This window comes from Ascaphus truei, chromosome 6 (genome assembly GCF_040206685.1).
Source record: "Ascaphus truei isolate aAscTru1 chromosome 6, aAscTru1.hap1, whole genome shotgun sequence".
NCBI lineage: Eukaryota > Metazoa > Chordata > Amphibia > Anura > Ascaphidae > Ascaphus > Ascaphus truei.
The window spans coordinates 30,928,483-30,948,688 of record NC_134488.1 but is presented as its reverse complement, the minus strand read 5'-3'; the positions used below and the strand labels follow the sequence as shown (position 1 = coordinate 30,948,688).

The 20,206-nt window shown below is 49.7% G+C and overlaps 1 protein-coding gene across 1 annotated transcript; it reads left to right on the top strand.

Moving 5' to 3' along the window:
- Window positions 1-3,506: 3,506 nt before the first annotated feature.
- On the top strand, window positions 3,507-12,401 carry LAPTM5 (lysosomal protein transmembrane 5). Its single transcript, XM_075603822.1, has 6 exons — window positions 3,507-3,941; window positions 4,844-4,971; window positions 5,070-5,192; window positions 5,971-6,066; window positions 8,971-9,069; window positions 11,007-12,401. Exons 3-6 carry the CDS (start codon window positions 5,112-5,114, stop codon window positions 11,082-11,084), a joined length of 354 nt encoding a protein of 117 aa, XP_075459937.1. The 5' UTR covers window positions 3,507-3,941; window positions 4,844-4,971; window positions 5,070-5,111; the 3' UTR covers window positions 11,085-12,401.
- Window positions 12,402-20,206: the final 7,805 nt, after the last annotated feature.

The following is a 20,206-nucleotide window of genomic DNA, read 5'->3' as shown; positions in this document are numbered from 1 at the left end:
GGTGAGAGAGGGTGGAGAGAGGGTGAGAGAGGGTGAGAGAGGGTTGAGAGAGGGTGGGAGAGTGAGAGAGGGTGGGAGAGAGACAGAGAGAGTGAGAGAGACAGAGAGTGAGAGAGACAGAGAGTGAGAGAGACAGAGAGTGAGAGAGACAGAGAGTGAGAGAGACAGAGAGTGAGAGAGACAGAGAGTGAGAGAGACAGAGAGTGAGAGAGACAGAGAGCGTGAGAGAGACAGAGAGCGTGAGAGAGGACAGAGAGCGTGAGACGAGACAGAGAGCGTGAGAGAGACAGAGAGCGGGAGAGAGACAGAGAGCGTGAGAGAGACAGAGAGAGTGAGAGAGGGTGAGAGGGTGGGAGAGTGAGAGAGGGTGGGAGAGACAGAGAGAGTGAGAGAGACAGATGTGAGAGAGACAGAGAGAGTGAGAGAGACAGAGAGCGGTGAGAGAGACAGAGGAGCGTGATAGAGACAGAGAGACAGAGAGAGACAGAGAGAGACAGAGAGAGAGAGAAACAGAGAGAAACAGAGAGAGTGAGAGAAACGGAGAGGAAACAGAGAGAAATAGAGAGAAACTAATGGCGAAGTGAGAGAGACAGGGAGAGTGAGAGAGACAGGGAGAGTGAGAGAGACAGGGAGAGTGAGAGAGACAGAGAGGGGGAGAGAGGGTGGTTGACTGACTCACCGGGCCCGGGATATCAACCCCGGCAGACCCCCCTGTTGGCGGCCTTGTCCCTCATTCTCTCTCTACTTCCCCCCCCAATTTTCTCCCCCCATTTTCTCTCCCTTCCCTCCCCCACCCCCCCATTCTCGCAATCCCCTCTTCTCTCTCCCGACCCATGTCCCTCTCCCCCCCCTCCATTCTATCCCCCCTCAATTCTCTCACCCCTCCATTCTCTCCCCCCTCCATTCTCCTCCCCCCCCCCCCCCCCCCATTCTCTCTCTGACCTGCACAGACGCACACAGCCACTGGCCTACAGACACACACAGACAGACCAACAAAGACACTGACCACGCACCAGACACCCACACAGTCACTGCTGGCCTGCACAGACATACACACACAGCCACTGATACACACACACACACACACACACTCTCCCCCCCACACACAGGGGCAGGGGGGTGACAGGGGCAGGGGTTGACAGGGGTGACAGAGGCAGGGGGTGACAGGAGCAGGGGGTGACAGGGGCAGGGGTTGACAGGGGGTGACAGAGGCAGGGGGTGACAGGGGCAGGGGGGTGACAGGGGGTGATATGGACAGGGGGTGGCAGGGGGTGGCAGGGGGTGACAGAGGCAGGGGGTGAGAGAGGCAGGGGGTGAAAGGGGCAGGGGGTGACTGGGGGTGACAGAGGCAGGGGGTGACAGGAGCAGGGGGTGACAGGGGCAGGGGTTGACAGGGGATGACAGAGGCAGGGCGTAACAGGGGCAGGGGGTGACAGGGGTGATATGGACAGGGGGTGGCAGGGGGGTGACAGAGGCAGGGGGGTGACAGGGGCAGGGAGTGACAGAGGCAGGGGGTGACAGAGGGTGACAGAGGCAGGGGGTGGTGACACGGGGTGGCAGGGGTTGGCAGGGGGTGACAGGGGCAGGGGTGAAAGGGGCAGGGGGTGACAGGGGCAGGGGGTGACAGGGGGTGGCAGGGGGTGACAGGGTCAGGGGGTGAAAGGGCAGGGGGTGAAAGGGGCAGGGGGTGACAGGGGCAGGGGGTAACAGGGGGTGGCAGGGGGTGACACGGTCAGGGGGTGAAAGGGGCAGGGCTGGTGACAGAGGCAGGGGGGTGACAGGGGCAGGGGGTGACAGGGGCAGGGGGTGACAGGGGTGACAGAGGCAGGGGGTGACAGGGGCAGGGGGTGATATGGACAGGGGGTGACAGAGGCAGGGGGTGACAGAGGCAGGGGTGACAGAGGCAGGGGGTGACAGAGGCAGGGGGTGACAGAGGCAGGGGGTGGCAGGGGTGACAGATGCAGGGGTGAAAGGGGCAGGGGGTGACTGGGGGTGACAGGGCAGGGGTGACAGGGGCAGGGGATGACAGGGGCAGGGGGGTGACAGGGGCAGGGGGTGACAGAGATTGACAGAGGGTGACAGAGGCAGGGGTGACACTGGGTGACGGGTAGGGGGTTAAAGGGGCAGGGGGGTGACATTGGGTGATATGGACAGGGGGTGGCAGGGGTGTGACAGGGGCAGGGGGTGACAGGGGCAGGGGGTAACAGAGGATGACAGAGGCAGGGGGTGACACGGGGTGGCAGGGGGGTGACAGGGGCAGGGGTGAAAGGGGCAGGGGGTGACAGAGGGTGACAGGGGCAGGGGGTGACAGGGGAAGGGGGTGACAGGGGTCTCTCTCTCTCTCTCTCTTTCTCTCTTTCTCTTTCTCTCTCTCTTTCTCTCTCTCTTTCTCTCTCTCTTTCTCTCTCTCTTTCTCTCTCTCTTTCTCTCTCTCTCTCTCCCCCAGGTTTACCAGGCTTCAAGGAGAATGTCTCCGCCGGGGTTTTGACTCCGCCCCCGTGTCCTCCCACACACGGCACGAGTGCAGATTGACTGCACACGGCCACCGTACGCCTTTAACCACCGCCCACGCGCTCGCCAACACACACGACCGCCGCGCTGGTTGTGAGCGGGCCGCAAAAATATCCGTAGCGGCCCGCATGCGGCCCGTGGGCCGCATGTTTGACATGCCTGCCCTAACTGCTCCTATAACCATTCCATATAACTCCTCCCCTAACTGCTCCTATAACCATTCCATATAACTCCTCCCCTAACTGCTCCTATAACCATTCCATATAACTCCTCCCCTAACTGCTCCTATAACCATTCCATATAACTCCTCCCCTAACTGCTCCTATAACCATTCCATATAACTCCTCCCCTAACTGCTCCTATAACCATTCCATATAACTCCTCCCCTAACTGCTCCTATAACCATTCCATATAACTCCTCCCCTAACTGCTCCTATAACCATTCCATATAACTCCTCCCCTAACTGCTCCTATAACCATTCCATATAACTCCTCCCCTAACTGCTCCTATAACCATTCCATATAACTCCTCCCCTAACTGCTCCTATAACCATTCCATATAACCCCTCCCTCTAACTGCTCCTATAACCGCTCCCTCTAACTGCTCCTATAACCGCTCCCTCTAACTGCTCCTTTAACCGCTCCCTCTAACTGCTCCTATAACCGCTCCCTCTAACTGCTCCTATAACCGCTCCCTCTAACTGCTCCTATAACCGCTCCCTCTAACTGCTCCTATAACCGCTCCCTCTAACTGCTCCTATAACCCCTCCCTCTAACTGCTCCTATAACCGCTCCCTCTAACTGCTCCTATAACCGCTCCCTCTAACTGCTCCTATAACCGCTCCCTCTAACTGCTCCTATAACCCCTCCCTCTAACTGCTCCTATAACCGCTCCCTCTAACTGCTCCTATAACCACTCCCTCTAACTGCTCCTATAATCGCTCCCTCTAACTGCTCCTATAACCGCTCCCTCTAACTGCTCCTATAACCGCTCCCTCTAACTGCTCCTATAACCCCTCCCTCTAACTGCTCCTATAACCGCTCCCCATAAGTTCTTCTCAAATCCCTCAGTAACGTGATCATTTGTGACCAGGCAGACATATCCCTTCCATACAACGTAAAACACGGGATCACTTACTCGATATGCTGTGGATTTGCTTCCCTGCTCTGGGGAAGATTTTATCACCATTCATTTGAACAGAACGGGTGACTTCTCCGGCACCGGGAAGCACCTTCACAGCGTACATATTGATTAAGGGCAGGGAAAGGAGCTCGCAGAGACGAGGAGGCGCCTGCAATGTAAGATAAGAGATTTAAGAGGAAATTGTCTTAGGCCTGTGCCCTGTTTTTCAGCTGACATTGTCTCCGGTTACCTGCTGCTCATCGTGCTGCTTGTGATCAGCGTGACACTAATGTGGGGTGTAGTGAAGGTATGTGGGCAGCTGGGGGAGAGCGAGGCACGGGGATAATGACGATGGTTAACAAACAAACATTTGAATGTACTGTATGGCCTGCACCACGTGCGTGTGCGTGTGCGTGTGTGTGTGCGCGTGTGCGTGTGAACGCGTACATGCATAAGAAAAATTATAAGTAGGTGTATAATTTAAAAAAAAACTAACCAATGAGATTCCCAGCAACTAAACTGCATATTTATCCAGCAACTAAACTGCATATTTATCCAGCAACTAAACTGCATATTTATCAGCAACTAAACTGCATATTTATCCAGCAACTAAACTGCATATTTATCCAGTTTATACCAAACTCCATATTTATTGTTGATCAGAAAAGGAATTATACTTTAGAATTTGATAATATATTCCATTTATCTCTTGCCCTCTCTCCATCCCCTCTCCTCTCTTTCTCTCCTCTCTTTCTCTCCTCTCTTTCTCTCCTCTCTCTTTCTCTCCTCTCTTTCTCTCCTCTCTATCTCTCTCTTCGCTCCTGTCTTCTGTTTCTTCTCTCTCTCCCTCTCCTCTCTCTATCTCATCTCATCTCCTCCTGCTCTCTCTCAAGCTCTCTCCCTACTTCAATCCAATCCTTTAATTCTGATGTTATTTAAAGATTAAAGCAGTATTATCTGGAAATAATGTGATGTTCACCCTATGCTAATGAGCTTAATGACAGCTGTTATTTTTGCATAGAATTAGCTTTGTGAATAAGGCGATAACATCCTTTCCTGTTGCACGTTATTTGCCTCATTTTAACGGAGCTTAGTGAATCCAGGCCTAAGATTCTTTAGTAAACTCTGCCATCTGTACATCTTGGGTTAGGCCCAAACACCTCCGCGCCCTCACGGAGGCACACGTTCACTCTCCTCTCATCCCCCCAGCACCGTGGTACTCTGGTTATGCCATTCCTGGCCCTGCAGGTGATGGATTTCATCCTCAGCTCCTTGATGCTCTGCAGCACCTACATTGAGCTGCCCGCCTACCTGAATGTGGGAGGAAAAGCCAGGTGGTAGGTACCCCTTCTAGCGCTTTGGGTGGTAATATGTAATGGTTATCTCTTCTCTCTCCTCTTCTCTCTCTCCTCATACCCCTGCTCTTCTCTTCCAGACTGTCTCCAAGCCTCGGTCTCCAGCTTGGGGGGCTCTGGATATGTGCCTCAGCCTCCTGAGTCTCTGCAGCTCCTACGTGGAGGTACCGACCTACCTAAACTTCAGGTCTATGAACCACATGGTACGTTGGATCTAAAGTACTGGCTTCCCCGACCTGACGGGTGTTACTGATGGTGTTACACCGCACTCCTGTGACTGGGGGGGCAGGGGGATTGGGATGTCGGTAAATAAAAAGTAGTGGTGCTCTGGGTGTGTACATGGAAAGGTAGGTCCGTGCTGTACTCGTGGTCCATAAATAAAAAAGTGGCGGTGGTCTGGAAATGGAAAAGTACTAGTTCTCTTGGCATGTAAATGGAAAAGTACTAGTACTCTTGGCATGTAAATGGAAAAGTACCTGTACTCTTGGCATGTAAATGGAAAAGTACTAGTACTCTTGGCATGTAAATGGAAAAGTACGTGTACTCTTGGCATGTAAATGGAAAAGTACCTGTACTCTTGGCATGTAAATGGAAAAGTACTAGTACACTTGGCATGTAAATGGAAAAGTGCTTGTAGTCTTGCTATGTAAATGGAAAGGCAGTGGTACCGGCCCAATAAATGGTTACCTTTGGTCCCCAATAACAAAACAACAGGTTCCCAAACTGTGGCCCCCCTTTAACCACTGGCCGTCCCCAGACTAAAGTAGCGTTCCTGAAGCCTTTCTGGATGCACGTAACTGCAGCCCCAGTATTGTTTAACTACACGTTGCGCATATATATATATATATTGACATGTGTATGGGAAGAGTAAATATGGTGGCCTCCATACTATTTCTATCAATGAAGTGGTCCCCGCTATGATAAAGGTTACGAACTCCTGAATGTAATAATAATAACGAGCTCTGTCCTGTGTCCTCTCAGAATTATTTCCCGAGGAACGATCTGGTCACTTCTCGCAAATTTGTGACCGAGCTGATATTCTTCAACCTGCTTTTCATTGCCGTGCTCTTCCATAAGGTAAGTGCTCTCCCCCCTACACGCCCCCTACACGCCCCCAGCACTCAGGTATCACGGTGCGCAGGTCCTCCGGAAATTTCGAGACAGGTTTACAAATATGCAGACAACCTCTGGGCTTTCAAGAGGTCGTTTCCAGCTGCGTGTAGCAGGAGAGGGGAAGTGGCGGCGGTGAAAAGCATCTCTGTGCCTGTGGACAGTGGAGAGCATAGTTAGGGGATGATAGCAGAGTCAGGGCTATAAAAAAAAAAACTCTGTCGTACTAAGATGGTCGTTTAGCCTTTCATAGCGGGAGCAGCCTCCCCTGCATATTTACTCTGGGTTTTACTGCATCCTAAAAAGGTCAGTGTGCTCCTGAAACAGAGTTTTCTGTTCAGAACCGAGCGTTATTTACTGGGACCAACAAACAGCCAACATTTTATTGGAATAGAAGCGTGTTTGTGGGGAGAGTGGCACACATCCCTTCTGTCTGTGTCACCCTACGGTAGAAGGGTGAGACTCAACGCATCACATTTTTCTGTGTCACCTTGCAGTGGAGTATGTGAACAAGATTGTTATCCTAAAGGCGCTTAAACCAATGAAATACAATTCTTATAATAAGAGTAACGTGATTATTCCGTGAATATAATCACGGAGGGACAGACTAAGTGAGTCTCTTGGTTCGGTGTCACCCAGTGGTGACAGGGAGAGATTCAATGTGATGTAGGTACCTTCTGTCCGAGTCACATTGTAAACGTGAGGTTGGGGAGACAGACTCTGTGTACCATAGGTTTCTCGTCTGTGTCACCCTGCATTGGGAGGGACAGACTGGAAGGCCATTGTTTGTGCCATAGGTCCCTGCTGTCTGTGTGTCCCCCAATTGGTCTGTGTGACTTAGATATTCTGGTATGGAGGACACACTCAAAACGACATCACCATGAGCCTTACCATGATAACAACAGACATGCGGCCACGACTGATGTGGAATCCTGGCAGGAACGCCCTTGGGCCTCAGGCCTGTCACCCAAACCTGACTAAAAGTCCTCCAAGTAATGTGACTCTCCGACACCACTTTCACCACCTATTCCAAAAGGAACGAAAGACCTCGCATCCTAAGGGGAAACATTGGTCTATAAAAAAAAATTGCTTTTCAACTGGCAACCCAACGAATGGATACTATGTGGAGGAATCGGAAGCAGACTATATTTCAGACTTAGCAAGCAATGCCCAATTGCCACAACCCCTGCACAAAGATATTGCCCTATTGAAGGAAGCATAAGCAACTCTGCAAATCTCCTTATCTATTTGATCATTCAGAGTCACCCTCAGGATTTCAGAGATGTTGAATTAAAGGGACAGGCCCAGGTTCCTTCTTTGGAACTACACCCAATAGAGAAATCCTCAGCTCCTCAATGGGAGGCTCAGTGAATTATTCAGCCACCCGGGCCAGGCTGAACTCAGTCCCCAACTCCACTGCCTGCTGATGCTGCCTCACTGGCACACATCTATCCACCCACAGCTGCTTCCGTTCCTCCCCCCCCAAACAGTCATTTAACACCCCAAGTACAACCCTCCAACAATAACTGGGCCGTGTCCCTTCTAGGATAACTCTCCAACCACCTTCTCATCCTACTGTCCAGAACCACTGTCTCGGCCATTCCCAGCCCCAATCTGTTCAGCTGGTTTCCCTCCCCCAGCCGTGTCTTCCTTCCTAAATCAAAGCAATGCTGAGTGATTACCCCCCCGGAAACAGAAAATGAATGCAATTCCCAGTCTACCTGCACTGACCATCGTTAAACTGCCAGCAAAAACCCTTTCCCGCGAAAGCCTGTTCTCCTGCCTAATGTTGGGTGCCTGCTGCCACCCGGAAGGGCAGGGAAGCTGCGGGGTCCTGTATTTGAGCCACATGTCAACATCATATGAGGAATCTCTGAACCCAAAGGATCAGGACCCAATGTAGCTTTTATCCACTCAATGTCCCTAGCCTCCTCTTTAAATTTCAGGAGCTTGGTTCTAATCTTCGTGAGCCCCAGGAGTTCCATGGGAGAAACCACCCTGCCAACCGTCACCCATCGATATCGACTGACAAAGGGGGTCCCTGTAACAGGGACTTAACCCTGTTTAAATAAAGCACCTTAGAGCTCTGAGAATCCTGCAGAGAGATAGTTAATTACAGCCACTCAATTAACTGGTCTCCACCTGGACTAATGAGAGCTCTGTAAAAAGCCTCATGTGAGACACAGGAGAGAGATTCCTTAGCTCACATTTGGGCTGACATAAGGAGGAGGACTGACCAGAGTTTTTCCTGAGCATACAACTAGAGGAAAGACCAGACTGTTATTCCTGGGAGCGATTGGACTGAAAAAGCCTACAGCTACAGAAACAGATAAGAGACGTTCTTGTTGGACTGTTGTGTGTGTGTGTGTGTGTGTGTGTGTGTGTGTGTGTGTGTGTGTGTGTGTGTGTGTGTGTGTGTGTGTGTGTGTGTGTGTGTGTGTGTGTGTGTGTATGTATATATATATATATATATAATGTGTGTGTGTGTGTGTGTGTTTCGGGTGGTAACTAGCTTAGCTAGCCACTCAGTTAGGAAGGGCTGGAGTAAATGTTTAGTTATTCTCCAAAGGGGAGTAGGCCTTTATTTAGTTTCTTTTTGTATGTTTTTTCTTGTTAAAGGAACAGGCGCAATAAAGCCAGGATTTCATTTCACCCTAATCGGTCTCCATTAAATGTACCCCTGCACACATCTCTTACAGTCCCCCTCTCCACTTAGCTCCTCCATCCCAAGGGATAAAGACCTCACAGAAAAGGATACCCTCCTCCACTTCCCTACCCCAGAACCCAACCTCAGGACCTGCTCACTGCAGCACAGCAGACTTTACGGACCCTTATGGCTGCATTCATGCTGTGTATCTGTTTCCTCACTAGGCGTTCTTGATCCGATGCGTCTGGAGATTCTTCAGGTCCTTGGAAAATCCAAAGAAGCCCAAAGTCAAAGAGGCCACCGAGCACCATGACACCTTCCACGTAAGAAACTAATACCTAGTTAAACCCTTCTCTGCTAGAGGTGCCGCCAATGCTTAAAAACAGCAAGCTTCTCCCTCCTGCCTTTTGCTCCTAAACTCCTTAAACGTCTTGTATTCTCTCGCTTGCTCCATTTTCTCAACACCTATCCTCTCCTAGACCCTCTACAATCTGGCTTCCACACTGCTCACTCCACTGAAACAGCCCTTACTAAAATAACTAATGACCTCCATGCTGCCAAAGACAGAGGTCATTACACTCTGCTCATACTACTTGACCTCTTCTCCATACTCTTGGCATTCGTAACAAAGCTCTATCCTGGACCTCCTCTTGCCTCTCCCATCATACTTTCAGTGTCTCTTCTGCTAACACCTCCTCCTCCTCTATCGATCTCTCTGTGGGGGTACCCCAGGGCTCTGTCCTGGGACCTCTTCTCTTTTCTCTGTACACACTCTCTAGGTGACCTAATCACATCTCTTGGGTTCAAGTATTACCTCTATGCTGATGACACACAAATCACAAATGTACTTTTCGACCCCTGACCTTACACCTGCTGTACAGACCAAAGTTTCTGAATGTCTCTATGCGATATCATCTTGGATGGCCCTCCGCCGACTTAAACTTAACATGGCAAAAACAGAGCTGCTCATACTTCCTCCCAAACCTGGCCCCACTACCTCCTTCCACATTACTGTTGGAAGTTCAGTCATTCAGCCAGTAGAACTAGCACAATGTCTAGTGGTCACACTTGACTCCTCTCTCACATTCTCCTCTCACATTCAAAACGTATCTAAAACCTTTTGCTTTTCCCCCCTGCTATATCACAAACATACACCCTTTCCTTTGTTACCTGACTGCAAAAACTCTGACACAGGCCCTCATTCTCTCACGTCTCGATTACTGCAACCTCCTGCTGTCCGGCCTTCCTGCCTCCCAACTGTCTCCCCTACAATCTATCCTAAACGCTGCTGCCAGAATCACTCTACTCTTTCCTAAATCTGTCTCCGCGTCTCCCCTCCTGAAATCCCTCTCCTGGCTTCCTATCAAATCACGCATCTCACACTCCATTCTCCTCCTCACTTTTAAAGCTTTACACTCTTCTGCCCCTCCTTACATCTCAGCTCTAATTTCTCGCTATTCACCATCCCCACTCTTGCGTTCTTCTCAAGGATGTCTTCTGTCTACCCCCTTTGTATCTAAAGCCCTCTCCCGCCTTAAACCTTTTTCACTGACTGCTCCACACCTCTGGGATGCCCTTCCCCTCAGTACCCGACTAGCACCCTCTCTATCCACCTTTAACACCCACCTTAAGACACACTTGCTTAACGAAGAATATGAGTAGCTCCGTGGCTAACACTATACACCTAATATATAAAGCTTGGCCCCCTGCAGACGCACTTACCAGAACTCCCTCCTGCTGTCTCTGTACGTTCTCCCTACCTACCAATTAGACTGTAAGCTCCTCGGAGCAGGGACTCCTCTTCCTTAATGTTACGTTTATGTCTGGAGCACTTATTCCCATGACCTGTTATTTATATTATTTGTTATTTATATGGATTGTCATGTGTATTACTGCTGTGAAGCGCTATGTACATTAATGGCGCTATATAAATAAAGACATACATACACCTTTGGTGGGGAATATTGCTAACAAAATGACGTACTCCTTGCCCAGGGAGCTTACAATCAAGAAAGACAGAGTGACCTATCTGGAGTTAACCAATTTCAGGTGCTAGTATCGTCAGTACATACTTCATTTTTCATTGCAGGGAGCTTTAAAGCAGTCTGCAAAAATCATTTTTGGGACCACGTTTGTTCATGAAGCTTCTTATATTTGATGCAGATAATTTGCCATAGGTTGAGAGAGATGCGTGATTGTATATACCCCATTATAATAATATGTGAATAATAAACCCAGCGTAACGCTTTTTGTTTTGCAGGTGGTACCTCCATCGTACGAAGAGGCTGTTAAGATGCCAGCCAATGAGTGCCCTCCCCCTCCGTATACTGCTGTCTAGGATCACAAAGCCTGCTTCTCTTTGCCCAAATGTGCACCCGCCAGCCCCTGTGCCAGAGGTGCCTGTAATGCAATGCTGCGCCTCGTATCGCCCCCCCCTTTTTTTTTGCGCTGAAGGGGTTAATGTTGACCATGTTGAAAGCGAGCTACTTTTATTCCCTTTTGCTGCTATAGGGAGAAATGAGAAGCGGAGGTTATCTAGTAAGTGACAGGCAGAAGGGAGCTATGGGACACAGAGTCTGTCCTGCAGGGTGAGACCGTGACACAGACTGAGCTATGGGACACGGAGTCTGTCCTTCCCCGCCCCCTCCCCTCCCCCCCCCCCCCCCCCTGCGGGGTGACGCAGACAGAAGGGAGCTACTGTATGGGACACGGAGTCTGTCTCTATCACTGCAGAATGACACTGTGACACAGACTGACCTATGGGACACGGAGTCTGTCTCTATCACTGCAGAATGACACTGTGACACAGACTGACCTATGGGACACGGAGTCTGTCTCTATCACTGCAGAATGACACTGTGACACAGACTGACCTATGGGACACGGAGTCTGTCTCTATCACTGCAGAATGACACTGTGACACAGACTGACCTATGGGACACGGAGTCTGTCTCTATCACTGCAGAATGACACTGTGACACAGACTGAGCTATGGGACACTGTCCCTATCACTGCAGGGTGACACTGTGACACAGACTGAGCTATGGGACATTGTCCCTATCACTGCAGGGTGAGACCGTGACACAGACTGAGCTATGGGACACTGTCCCTATCACTGCAGGGTGAGACCGTGACACAGACTGAGCTATGGGACACAAGGTCTATCCTTCCCAACCCCCCCCCCACCCCCCCTCTGCAGGGTGACAGAGACAGGAAGGGAGTTATAGGACACAGAGTACATCTTTCCCCTGCAGGGTGACACTAACAGAAGGGAATTTAGGGACATAGAGCCTCTCCCTCCCAATGCATGGTGGGGAGTTATGGGACATGGAGTCTGTCCCTCGCAATGCATGGTGGGGAGTTATGGGACATGGAGTCTGTCCCTCGCAATGCAGGGTGACCTGGTGGGGAGTTATTTACCAGTGAGTGACACAGTAACAATCTTGTTGTTTCTTTAAGAAGAGGTACAAAACACATACTGTATATAAACATATATCTCTAGCTTGGATTAGTAGCTGTGATGTCACTGGTGGCATTTTGGGTGCAGGGTTACCCTGCTCGGCTGGTGAACAGAGGGTGACACAGCTCCCGGTGCGATGTTTGGGGCTGTGATTTGCGCTTCCACATGCAGTGAAATAAATTGATGACTTGCTTACGCTCTGTGTGTGTCTAATGATGTCATCAGTGAGTAGAGATGGATGCTGATTGGTGCTCACAAATCACATGTATGCTCCGTGTGAACAATCAGATGGACTCCATAAATGTCCTGGGTGCTGTATAAATGTCCCCAATAAGGCAGTCCAGGCACAAATAAATGACCCAGGAGAGTGAGGAACCTAATGGTGTCCACCTGACAACCACAATAAATGGCCCTTAATACTTTCCTCCCAGGGCAACAATATGTTATATATAGTCAGTAGTACTAGCATGAGGTAATATAGTATGGGCTATTGCCCATTACCTGCCAGTATCTTGCCAGGACAGTCCAGTCACTCCAGGGCGTGCAGTCCATAAAGGTAAGGTCAGAAGATATGGGTAGAAGCGTGAGCACAGCCAGGGGCCAGGGTGCACCTACGCGTTTCACCCGTGAGGACTTTTATCAACCCACCTTGATAAAGTCCTCACGCGCGAAACGCGTAGGTGCGTTTTTTTTACCTTCCGTTGTGAGCTACATTCAATAAATTCATTAATATCTGCCGTTGCCCTGGAAGCTTTGATTTCTGCACCCTGGCCCCTCGCTGTGCTCCCGCTTCTACCCATATCTTATGTGATCAGTGAGGGCTGCTGGGAGGTTCAGGTCATGATTAACCCCTGTGCTGCTGGGAAATGGAAAAAATTAAGCTGTGCAGGATAAAGCCAGCTGGCAACTAACGGTTAATGATAACCAATGTAATGCCTGATACCCACACAGCCTGCAGAGTATTGCACCAATACCAACTTTTGTTTTGTGTTAGGGAAGCGACGTTGTGCAGTCTGTAACACCGCTAGAAAGATCTGCAGAGCATTGCTTCTTTATCTCTTCTGCTGCTAAGAGTTCCTGCAGAGACTAGCCAGGCATCCTAAACTATAGAGCAGGGGGCTCCACTCCCGTCCTCAAGGCACCTCAACAGTTAAGGTTTTCAGGCTATCCCAGCTTCAGCACAGGTGGCTCAATCAGTCACTGCTTGTCACAAACTGATTCGACTGAGCCTCTGATTGAGCCACCTGTGCTGAAGCAGAGATTGATTGAGCCACCTGTGCTGAAGCAGAGACTGATTGAACCACCTGTGCTGAAGCAGAGACCGAGCCACCTGTGCTGAAGCAGAGACTGATTGAGCCACCTGTGCTGAAGTAGAGACTGATTGAACCACCTGTGCTGAAGCAGAGACTGAGCCACCTGTGCTGAAGCAGAGACTGATTGAGCCGCCTGTGCTGGAGCTGGGATATTCTTAAAACCTGACCTGTTGGGGGGATCTTGAGGACGGGAGTTGGGAAGCTCGGACTTAATGGATAATATTGGTGTCAACACAAAACAAACATTAAAGGTGCTCAGGTATACATACATGGGGGATAAACCCATATTATACGCATAGATCGTTCTAAACACACGGCATCCCAATCTCTAAACGTTCTTATAATCATCCAATTAAATATACAACGGCCTCATGAACTTGATATAGCGTCCACTACAGATTATCCCCATATAGACTCCAGGCCCTGGTTACGGTGTGATATATATAAATATATATTCACACTATTGTGTTCCAAAACACTATTTGAGGGGACACGGGCATGCTGTGCACGTCACATTTCGGGGATTCGCTTGCCGAGCCCCTTATACCCGCACTTACATTGTGCTGCAGAGATCGTTACCAGCTGTGTTGGAATGAATTTCCACAAGCCGAGGAGATCGCCCGCACTTCGGCTCTCCGGGTGCCGGCGCTGTGGGCGCACGATGAGGGTTGTCTGTATTAGCTATTTTCTGCTGTTTGCTTGTTCTCCTCACCCCCAGCAGCTCGTACCTTGCAGCGTGGCCCATTATAATGGCTTCTGCCAGGAATCACTAGCACTTAGTGTTCCGACTCTCTGACAAACAATCTTTACATAAAGTTTTAGATGAAAAACTCAATATGGCCAGTTAATGTATAACTCAGGGGGGCTCAAGTCCGGTCCTCAATCGCCTCCCCGCCCCCACAAACAGGTCAGGTTTTCAGGATACCCCAGCTTCAGCATAGGTGGCTCAATCAGTGCCTGCTTCAGCACAGGAGGCTCAGTCTTGGACTGAGCCTCTGATTGAGCCAACTGTGCTGAAGCTGGGATAGAAGATATGAGTGTGTAATGCTAAAGACCAATACAGAAAAATATTTAGGAATAAACGGTTACTTGTGGGGGGGGGACCCCTAAAAATGAAACTTGATTGACAGGTACTGGGTATAGGGTCCTTTCTTCTGAAGCTGGGATATCCTGAAAACCTGACCTGTTGGGGGGGGGGGGGGGGTTGAAAACTGGAGTTGAGCCCCCCTGGTATAACTAATATTTAATCTGCTCCGTTAGGATAGTTGTGTATGAATCTGCGAGACCGCATGTAGGTTCAGTAAGCGTCTCTCCCGCAACATGGCTAACGCGCGTTTCGCCCCCACAAACTCAGGGCCCTGGGCCAATGCTAGGTCCTGTTTACAATTTATAGTCCCAAAAGCCAGAGGTAATGGCGAAATAGCACCAAATATTTCACATAACTATAATAATCAAACATAACTACAAAAACAAATGGAGCTAGGATGGCGTTCACTTTGAGAGAAACATGGACAACTTTTAGCTCCTCATTAAGACCACATGTGCCCATAGAATCTAAATGAGATGTCCACCTTGATGCATGCTGCAGCCGGATTCTGTCCCAATCCCTACCACTGAAGTCAAGATGAACCACTTCCAAACCAACGCATTCCACCGATTCAACATTGTTTTTATGGTAACCATTACAATGTATTGCTGCTACTTTTTTGATTGTTGTTAACACTATCTCTATAGTGTTCTAAAACTCTTCTTAATTTCCTTTTGGTTTTTCTTATATACATTTTAGGACCGGTACATTGTAACATGCAAATAACTCTCTTACTTTTGCAGTTGATGAGAGATTGCGTGTTAGGCTGTGTCCATAGAAGGACAAGCAGCCCTGAGGCATGCGAACGCTCCGCGCTGAGCCCCTGCATCCTCAATGAGGATGCCTTGAGAGGCGGCTCACGCGAGCGTCCGCAGGCGTGCGGAGGCTTTGGAGTTTTCAGCCGAGCGCCAAGCTGTTTTTCAGCGCGCTGTCGGCTGAAAACATCCAATCAGCCTTAAGCAGCGTCGGCGCCGTGACATTGACGTCAATGCGTCGCGGGCGATTGGCCCAGCGATGTCACTGCCCCGCCTCCAACCACCTCCCCCCGGCTCCCTTCACGCACGCTGGCTCGTCTGCAAGTCCGTGCAGTCGCGCTGACGTAAGCAGGCGAGCCTCAGCGTTAGCGCGCATCCGCTCTCCTCACCCCTCTATGGCCCCGGCCTTATTATACTTGCCCTTGTTGTTAGCATCACTAAATGTTTTTATGTTTTTTTTTAACATAAATCTACAAGCTGTACAGCTTCTACATGGAAAATCCTCTTTAGTTTTTGATTCTAGCCACATTTTCAGTTTACCCTTAAAGTGGAATGACTTCTAACCCACGGGTGCGCAAATTGTGGGGCGCTGGACTTTCTGGGGGGAGGGGGGCGTGGCAGTTATAGAGGTCCCGCACTCCCCCCCCCCTCCCCCAGGCATTTAAATTAAATGCCGGGGGACCGTGTGAGGCCTCTATAACACACTTTCCCTTCCAGCGACACGTCGTCATCGTAACCCAGCGTCAAATGACGACACTGAGTCACGTGACATTACGTTACCATGGCCACGTGCTGTCACATGACCCCGCGCATCACTTGACGCCGGAGCTGAGCAGGGGGGGGGTGTGCAAGGCACCAAGGAGAGCAGGCAGGGGTGCGCACGGGGAAAAGTTTGCGCACCCCTGTTCTAACCAAAAGATATTTCACATTGCGTGACCTTCTTGCTGTTATTTTTGGATATGTACCTAAATGTTATTTTAATTGCGTCTCTTTTTGTAGGATATTCCAATATTTATCTCTTTTAACTTTCTCCATTGGGTACCATACTCATTTCTGAATCTTGCTTCTTCGCTTTTTCGGTAGTCTGTTTCATGGGATACAGCAAAAAGAAAGGGAGGCGTGGGTATTAGAGACGCACAGCAAACGATACCCCATATCATAATCATTAGAATTCAGTATATTAAGAGGAGGAGGAGGAAAATAAGAATGAAAGGGAGTGGGGAACATCTCTGCACCTGAGTTATACCCCCAAGTTTCAGGGTGCAGATATTCTCAGGGTCGTAACGTGAAAAAACAACAAATCGAGAAATAGAAGTGCAACATTGTAACACTATGATATGTTATAGAGGGGTGGGGAAATGGCCCACTCGCGTGCTACGTGGCAAAATCAAGCGTGGTGTATAAGAGGGGTGCGCAAACGTTCTGCGCTGGGCCCCCCTGCCTGCTCAGCCCCAGTGCTCGCGTCCCACCTTACCTAGGACCCGGCGTCAAATGACTCCGCGGAGTCATGTGACGTGATTTGACGCGTGTTGCCATGGCCCGAAGCCAAAGTCATTTAAATGCTTTGGGGAAGAGCACGGAGTCTCTGTAAACGCTACCTACCCCCCTCCCCCCCCCAAAAAAAACTTGCGCCCCCCAGCTTACGCACCCCTGGTGTATAAAATCAAAAAGCAAAAGCGAGCAGGGAGCCCCAGATACAATTCCGCAGTGTAATCAGTGGGACGAACCTCAGCACATACTGTACATCGCGTAAGAAAGGGGACAAGCAAATAGTGTAATGTCGCTTTAGTAGAGTATATGGTGAGCAAGTGGACATAGAGTGACACATTTCATGAATATACAGACGCTGTTAGAAATCCATTTATTATATTAAAATGTATGAGTGATAACTTGTATCAAGGCAATTGAATGAGAATATGTAATTTAAGGTTTAGAATTCATATGCAGCCCAGAGAGATGAGTTCCAGTTACGGTTTGATGCATAACACATGGTGGTGGTTGGTTTAAGGATAGGATTTCAAGGCCTAGCCTGAACTCTGACATAGCTAAAGTTTCTTTGTTCAGGAACCCACGAGAAGAAAGGGGACGGAGTTAGTGAACAATAAATATCGTTGTACTCTGCAAGGCTCTGTCTCGTCTCCAAGACCTCTCCATCTCTCAAGACCCACTCTGCAAATAACATCTAAGCTGCAATGTGAGACAATGGTGCCTTGTTCTATCATTACTCTCTGAAAGAGCACGTGCTGTCATCATTGATTGAACTTTCATCTGTGAGTTAGGCCTCGGACATAGTGCAGGCACCCGAGCACGCAACCAAAAGCGTGACGTCACGCGCGCCTGTACTTGCCGAGATTCGGGGCATGCATTTTTGCGCGATGCGGGCGTGTCGGGGGGGGCGCGGTCGTGACGTCACGGAGCTGGTTCGCCTTCATTGGGCAAGCCGCTCACGTGACCTGCCCCGTCGCACGGGAAAGTCAAACTTGGTTGCCTCGCCATGCTCCGGTCGCCCCGTCACGCTTGTGCACGCGCGCACTATACACAAACACATTGGCGTCCTAGTGTTAGTTGCTCGCGCCATCGCTTGCGCCGTCTCCTGCACTATGGACGCAGCCTAACACTGAGAATAAACTAACTTTGTCTGCTGAACAACAATCTTCTGAAGTATTGGAATCTTTCTGAACAAGAAATAATACGTGGAATTATTATTTAACCACCGCTCACGGTCACATAGAGCAGCAGCAGCAGCGGGACTCCAGTAAGAGGCGCCAGACGCCCAAACTTCCAGCTGGTCCAATAATCAGCTCTTCCGGATTGGGGACGTCACAGTTTGTGGCCGGAAGAGGAGAGATCTCCGCTTGTCACCTACTGCGCGGTCCGTGCGTTGATCACATAGCACCCTACGCGTTTCACTCGTCTTAGAGCTTCCTCGGATATTCTCAGACCTATTTGTTGGGAAACATCTCACCTCCAGAGCTGCGTTTTCTGAGAATAGGGTTGTATTGAATCTCTATTTTCACATAATATACACTTAATTTGTTGATTATTGCCATCACTAATATAAAAATTCACTAGTTTCACCCAATCAGGTGCATTTTTGGGCTTGTTACCTATACAATATCAGCTTAGTTATAGCCTGAAAACATGTGGCCTAGTGATAGATCCGCATGACCCCACCTCTGATGCACTGTGTTACAATAAGGCTATAGGAGAGTCAGGCCCCGTCCTGCCCCCTGCAGCCAGCCATAGCTCCCATATTAATGAGAGTTTGCAGGAGGAGATATATGCCAGGAGAATATGTGCTGCCAGTTTACCTGAGTTTCTGGGTAAGTCCTGTAGAGATCTGCCTAACAAAGCAAACCAGGGGACTGGGGCAACCAGGGAGTGTGACAATAGCTTTGTAACAGGCATTTAATAATACACACCAAATATCACTGGGTTGAACTGAACGAGGCTTACTGCTGCGGCCAAGTTTATTCGAGCATTTGCCCGTTCTTGGCCGCAGCAGTAGCCTGGCGCGCGCCCGAGTGTGACGGGCGCGCGCCGAAGCAGCGGAAGAGCGCCCTCCGATCGGGGCGCTCTCCCTACCGCTACCGGGTCCGCCGGGTCCCCCGGAAACCCCTGCCGCCGTCCCGCAGATCGCGGGACACCAGGGCTCCCTCGGGGAGCCCTGGACGCGCGTGCAGGGGGCGCAGGCTCCCGAAGACGCGTGACCGCGCGTCTATGACGCGCGGCACGCCGAGAGGCAGCCACAAGCAAGCCGGGAAATATCCCGGCTTGCGGTACCGGCCACACTTTAATAAAGTGTGTCGGTAGTGTAGATATGATAAAATATAATTTATTCCTTGAACAGGGTGAACACAATAAGATATACAAATAACAGACAAAATATAGCACTTACTTAAAGGTTAGGACAAGAAAGCCATTAGGATACAGGATGGGCCATTTCTTCCATAATTCAGGTTCAGATGTAGACATCACGACAATACATGAAGATCATGAAGACCATGCATGAAGACATTTGAGTAAGGGGGGACTCTGGTTTAAATACCATTTCAACCCCCTCTCTTAGAACCAAGGCGCCAAGCTGGCTAGAAAAATCTCTTTGAAGGAGATTTTGGCTTCCCTTGTAAGTGTGAGGACCGACATTTAAAAACACTCAGTCCCTTTGTTCCTGCCCTTAGTATAAACAATCAGGAAAGTTAGCTTTTGATCACCGGGCTATGCTAATTCCTCAGGATGCCTTTCATGCCCTATTTAGCATAGCAGATGGAGTCTGCATTTTTCAGAGCAGATCCAAAATCCCAGATACACTTTAATACCTACACATATTAAAATACCCGGTTCTGGTAGGTCCAGCGGGTCCAAACTTTCCAGACCTTAATGCCGGAAGTGGTACACTATAGGGTCCAAGTTTCAGCCCGCCGCGACCTTCGGAACCGGAGTTATACAAATACCACATAAACCGTTTCATATTTTATTATAAAAATCTCAGCTAAAAAGAAATCTCAGCTTTTCACTAAATCCCCATTGAAAACAACGGGCTCCGCCACCATGGGTTTCAATGGAGCAACTCCGCCGTTGTAGTCAATGGAGTTTCCCGCCATAGACTTTCAATGGAGAAACCGCCGCCATTGAAGTCTATGAGAAAATCCACAAATCTTTACATTCGTCCACACTCCGTCTGGTTGGTCTGAGAGGGCTGGGAAGGGGCACGCATTAAAGCCGGAACCTTGGCTACATGCCACCCAAATCCCATCCCTCTGGTCATTCCCGAACCGGAGATGTGGACTTACATTTTTCAGCATTTTACACTAAGTCGTTTTTACGCCACGCGGCTTTTCCCCA

Excerpts from the sequence above, each read along its gene's own strand:
- LAPTM5 (XM_075603822.1), top strand. The coding sequence starts at position 5,112 with ATGTGCCTCAGCCTCCTGAGTCTCTGCAGCTCCTACGTGGAGGTACCG. Across the intron at positions 6,067-8,970 it reads TTGCCGTGCTCTTCCATAAG|GCGTTCTTGATCCGATGCGT; the intron begins GTAAGTGCTCTC and ends TTTCCTCACTAG. Across the intron at positions 9,070-11,006 it reads AGCACCATGACACCTTCCAC|GTGGTACCTCCATCGTACGA; the intron begins GTAAGAAACTAA and ends TTTGTTTTGCAG.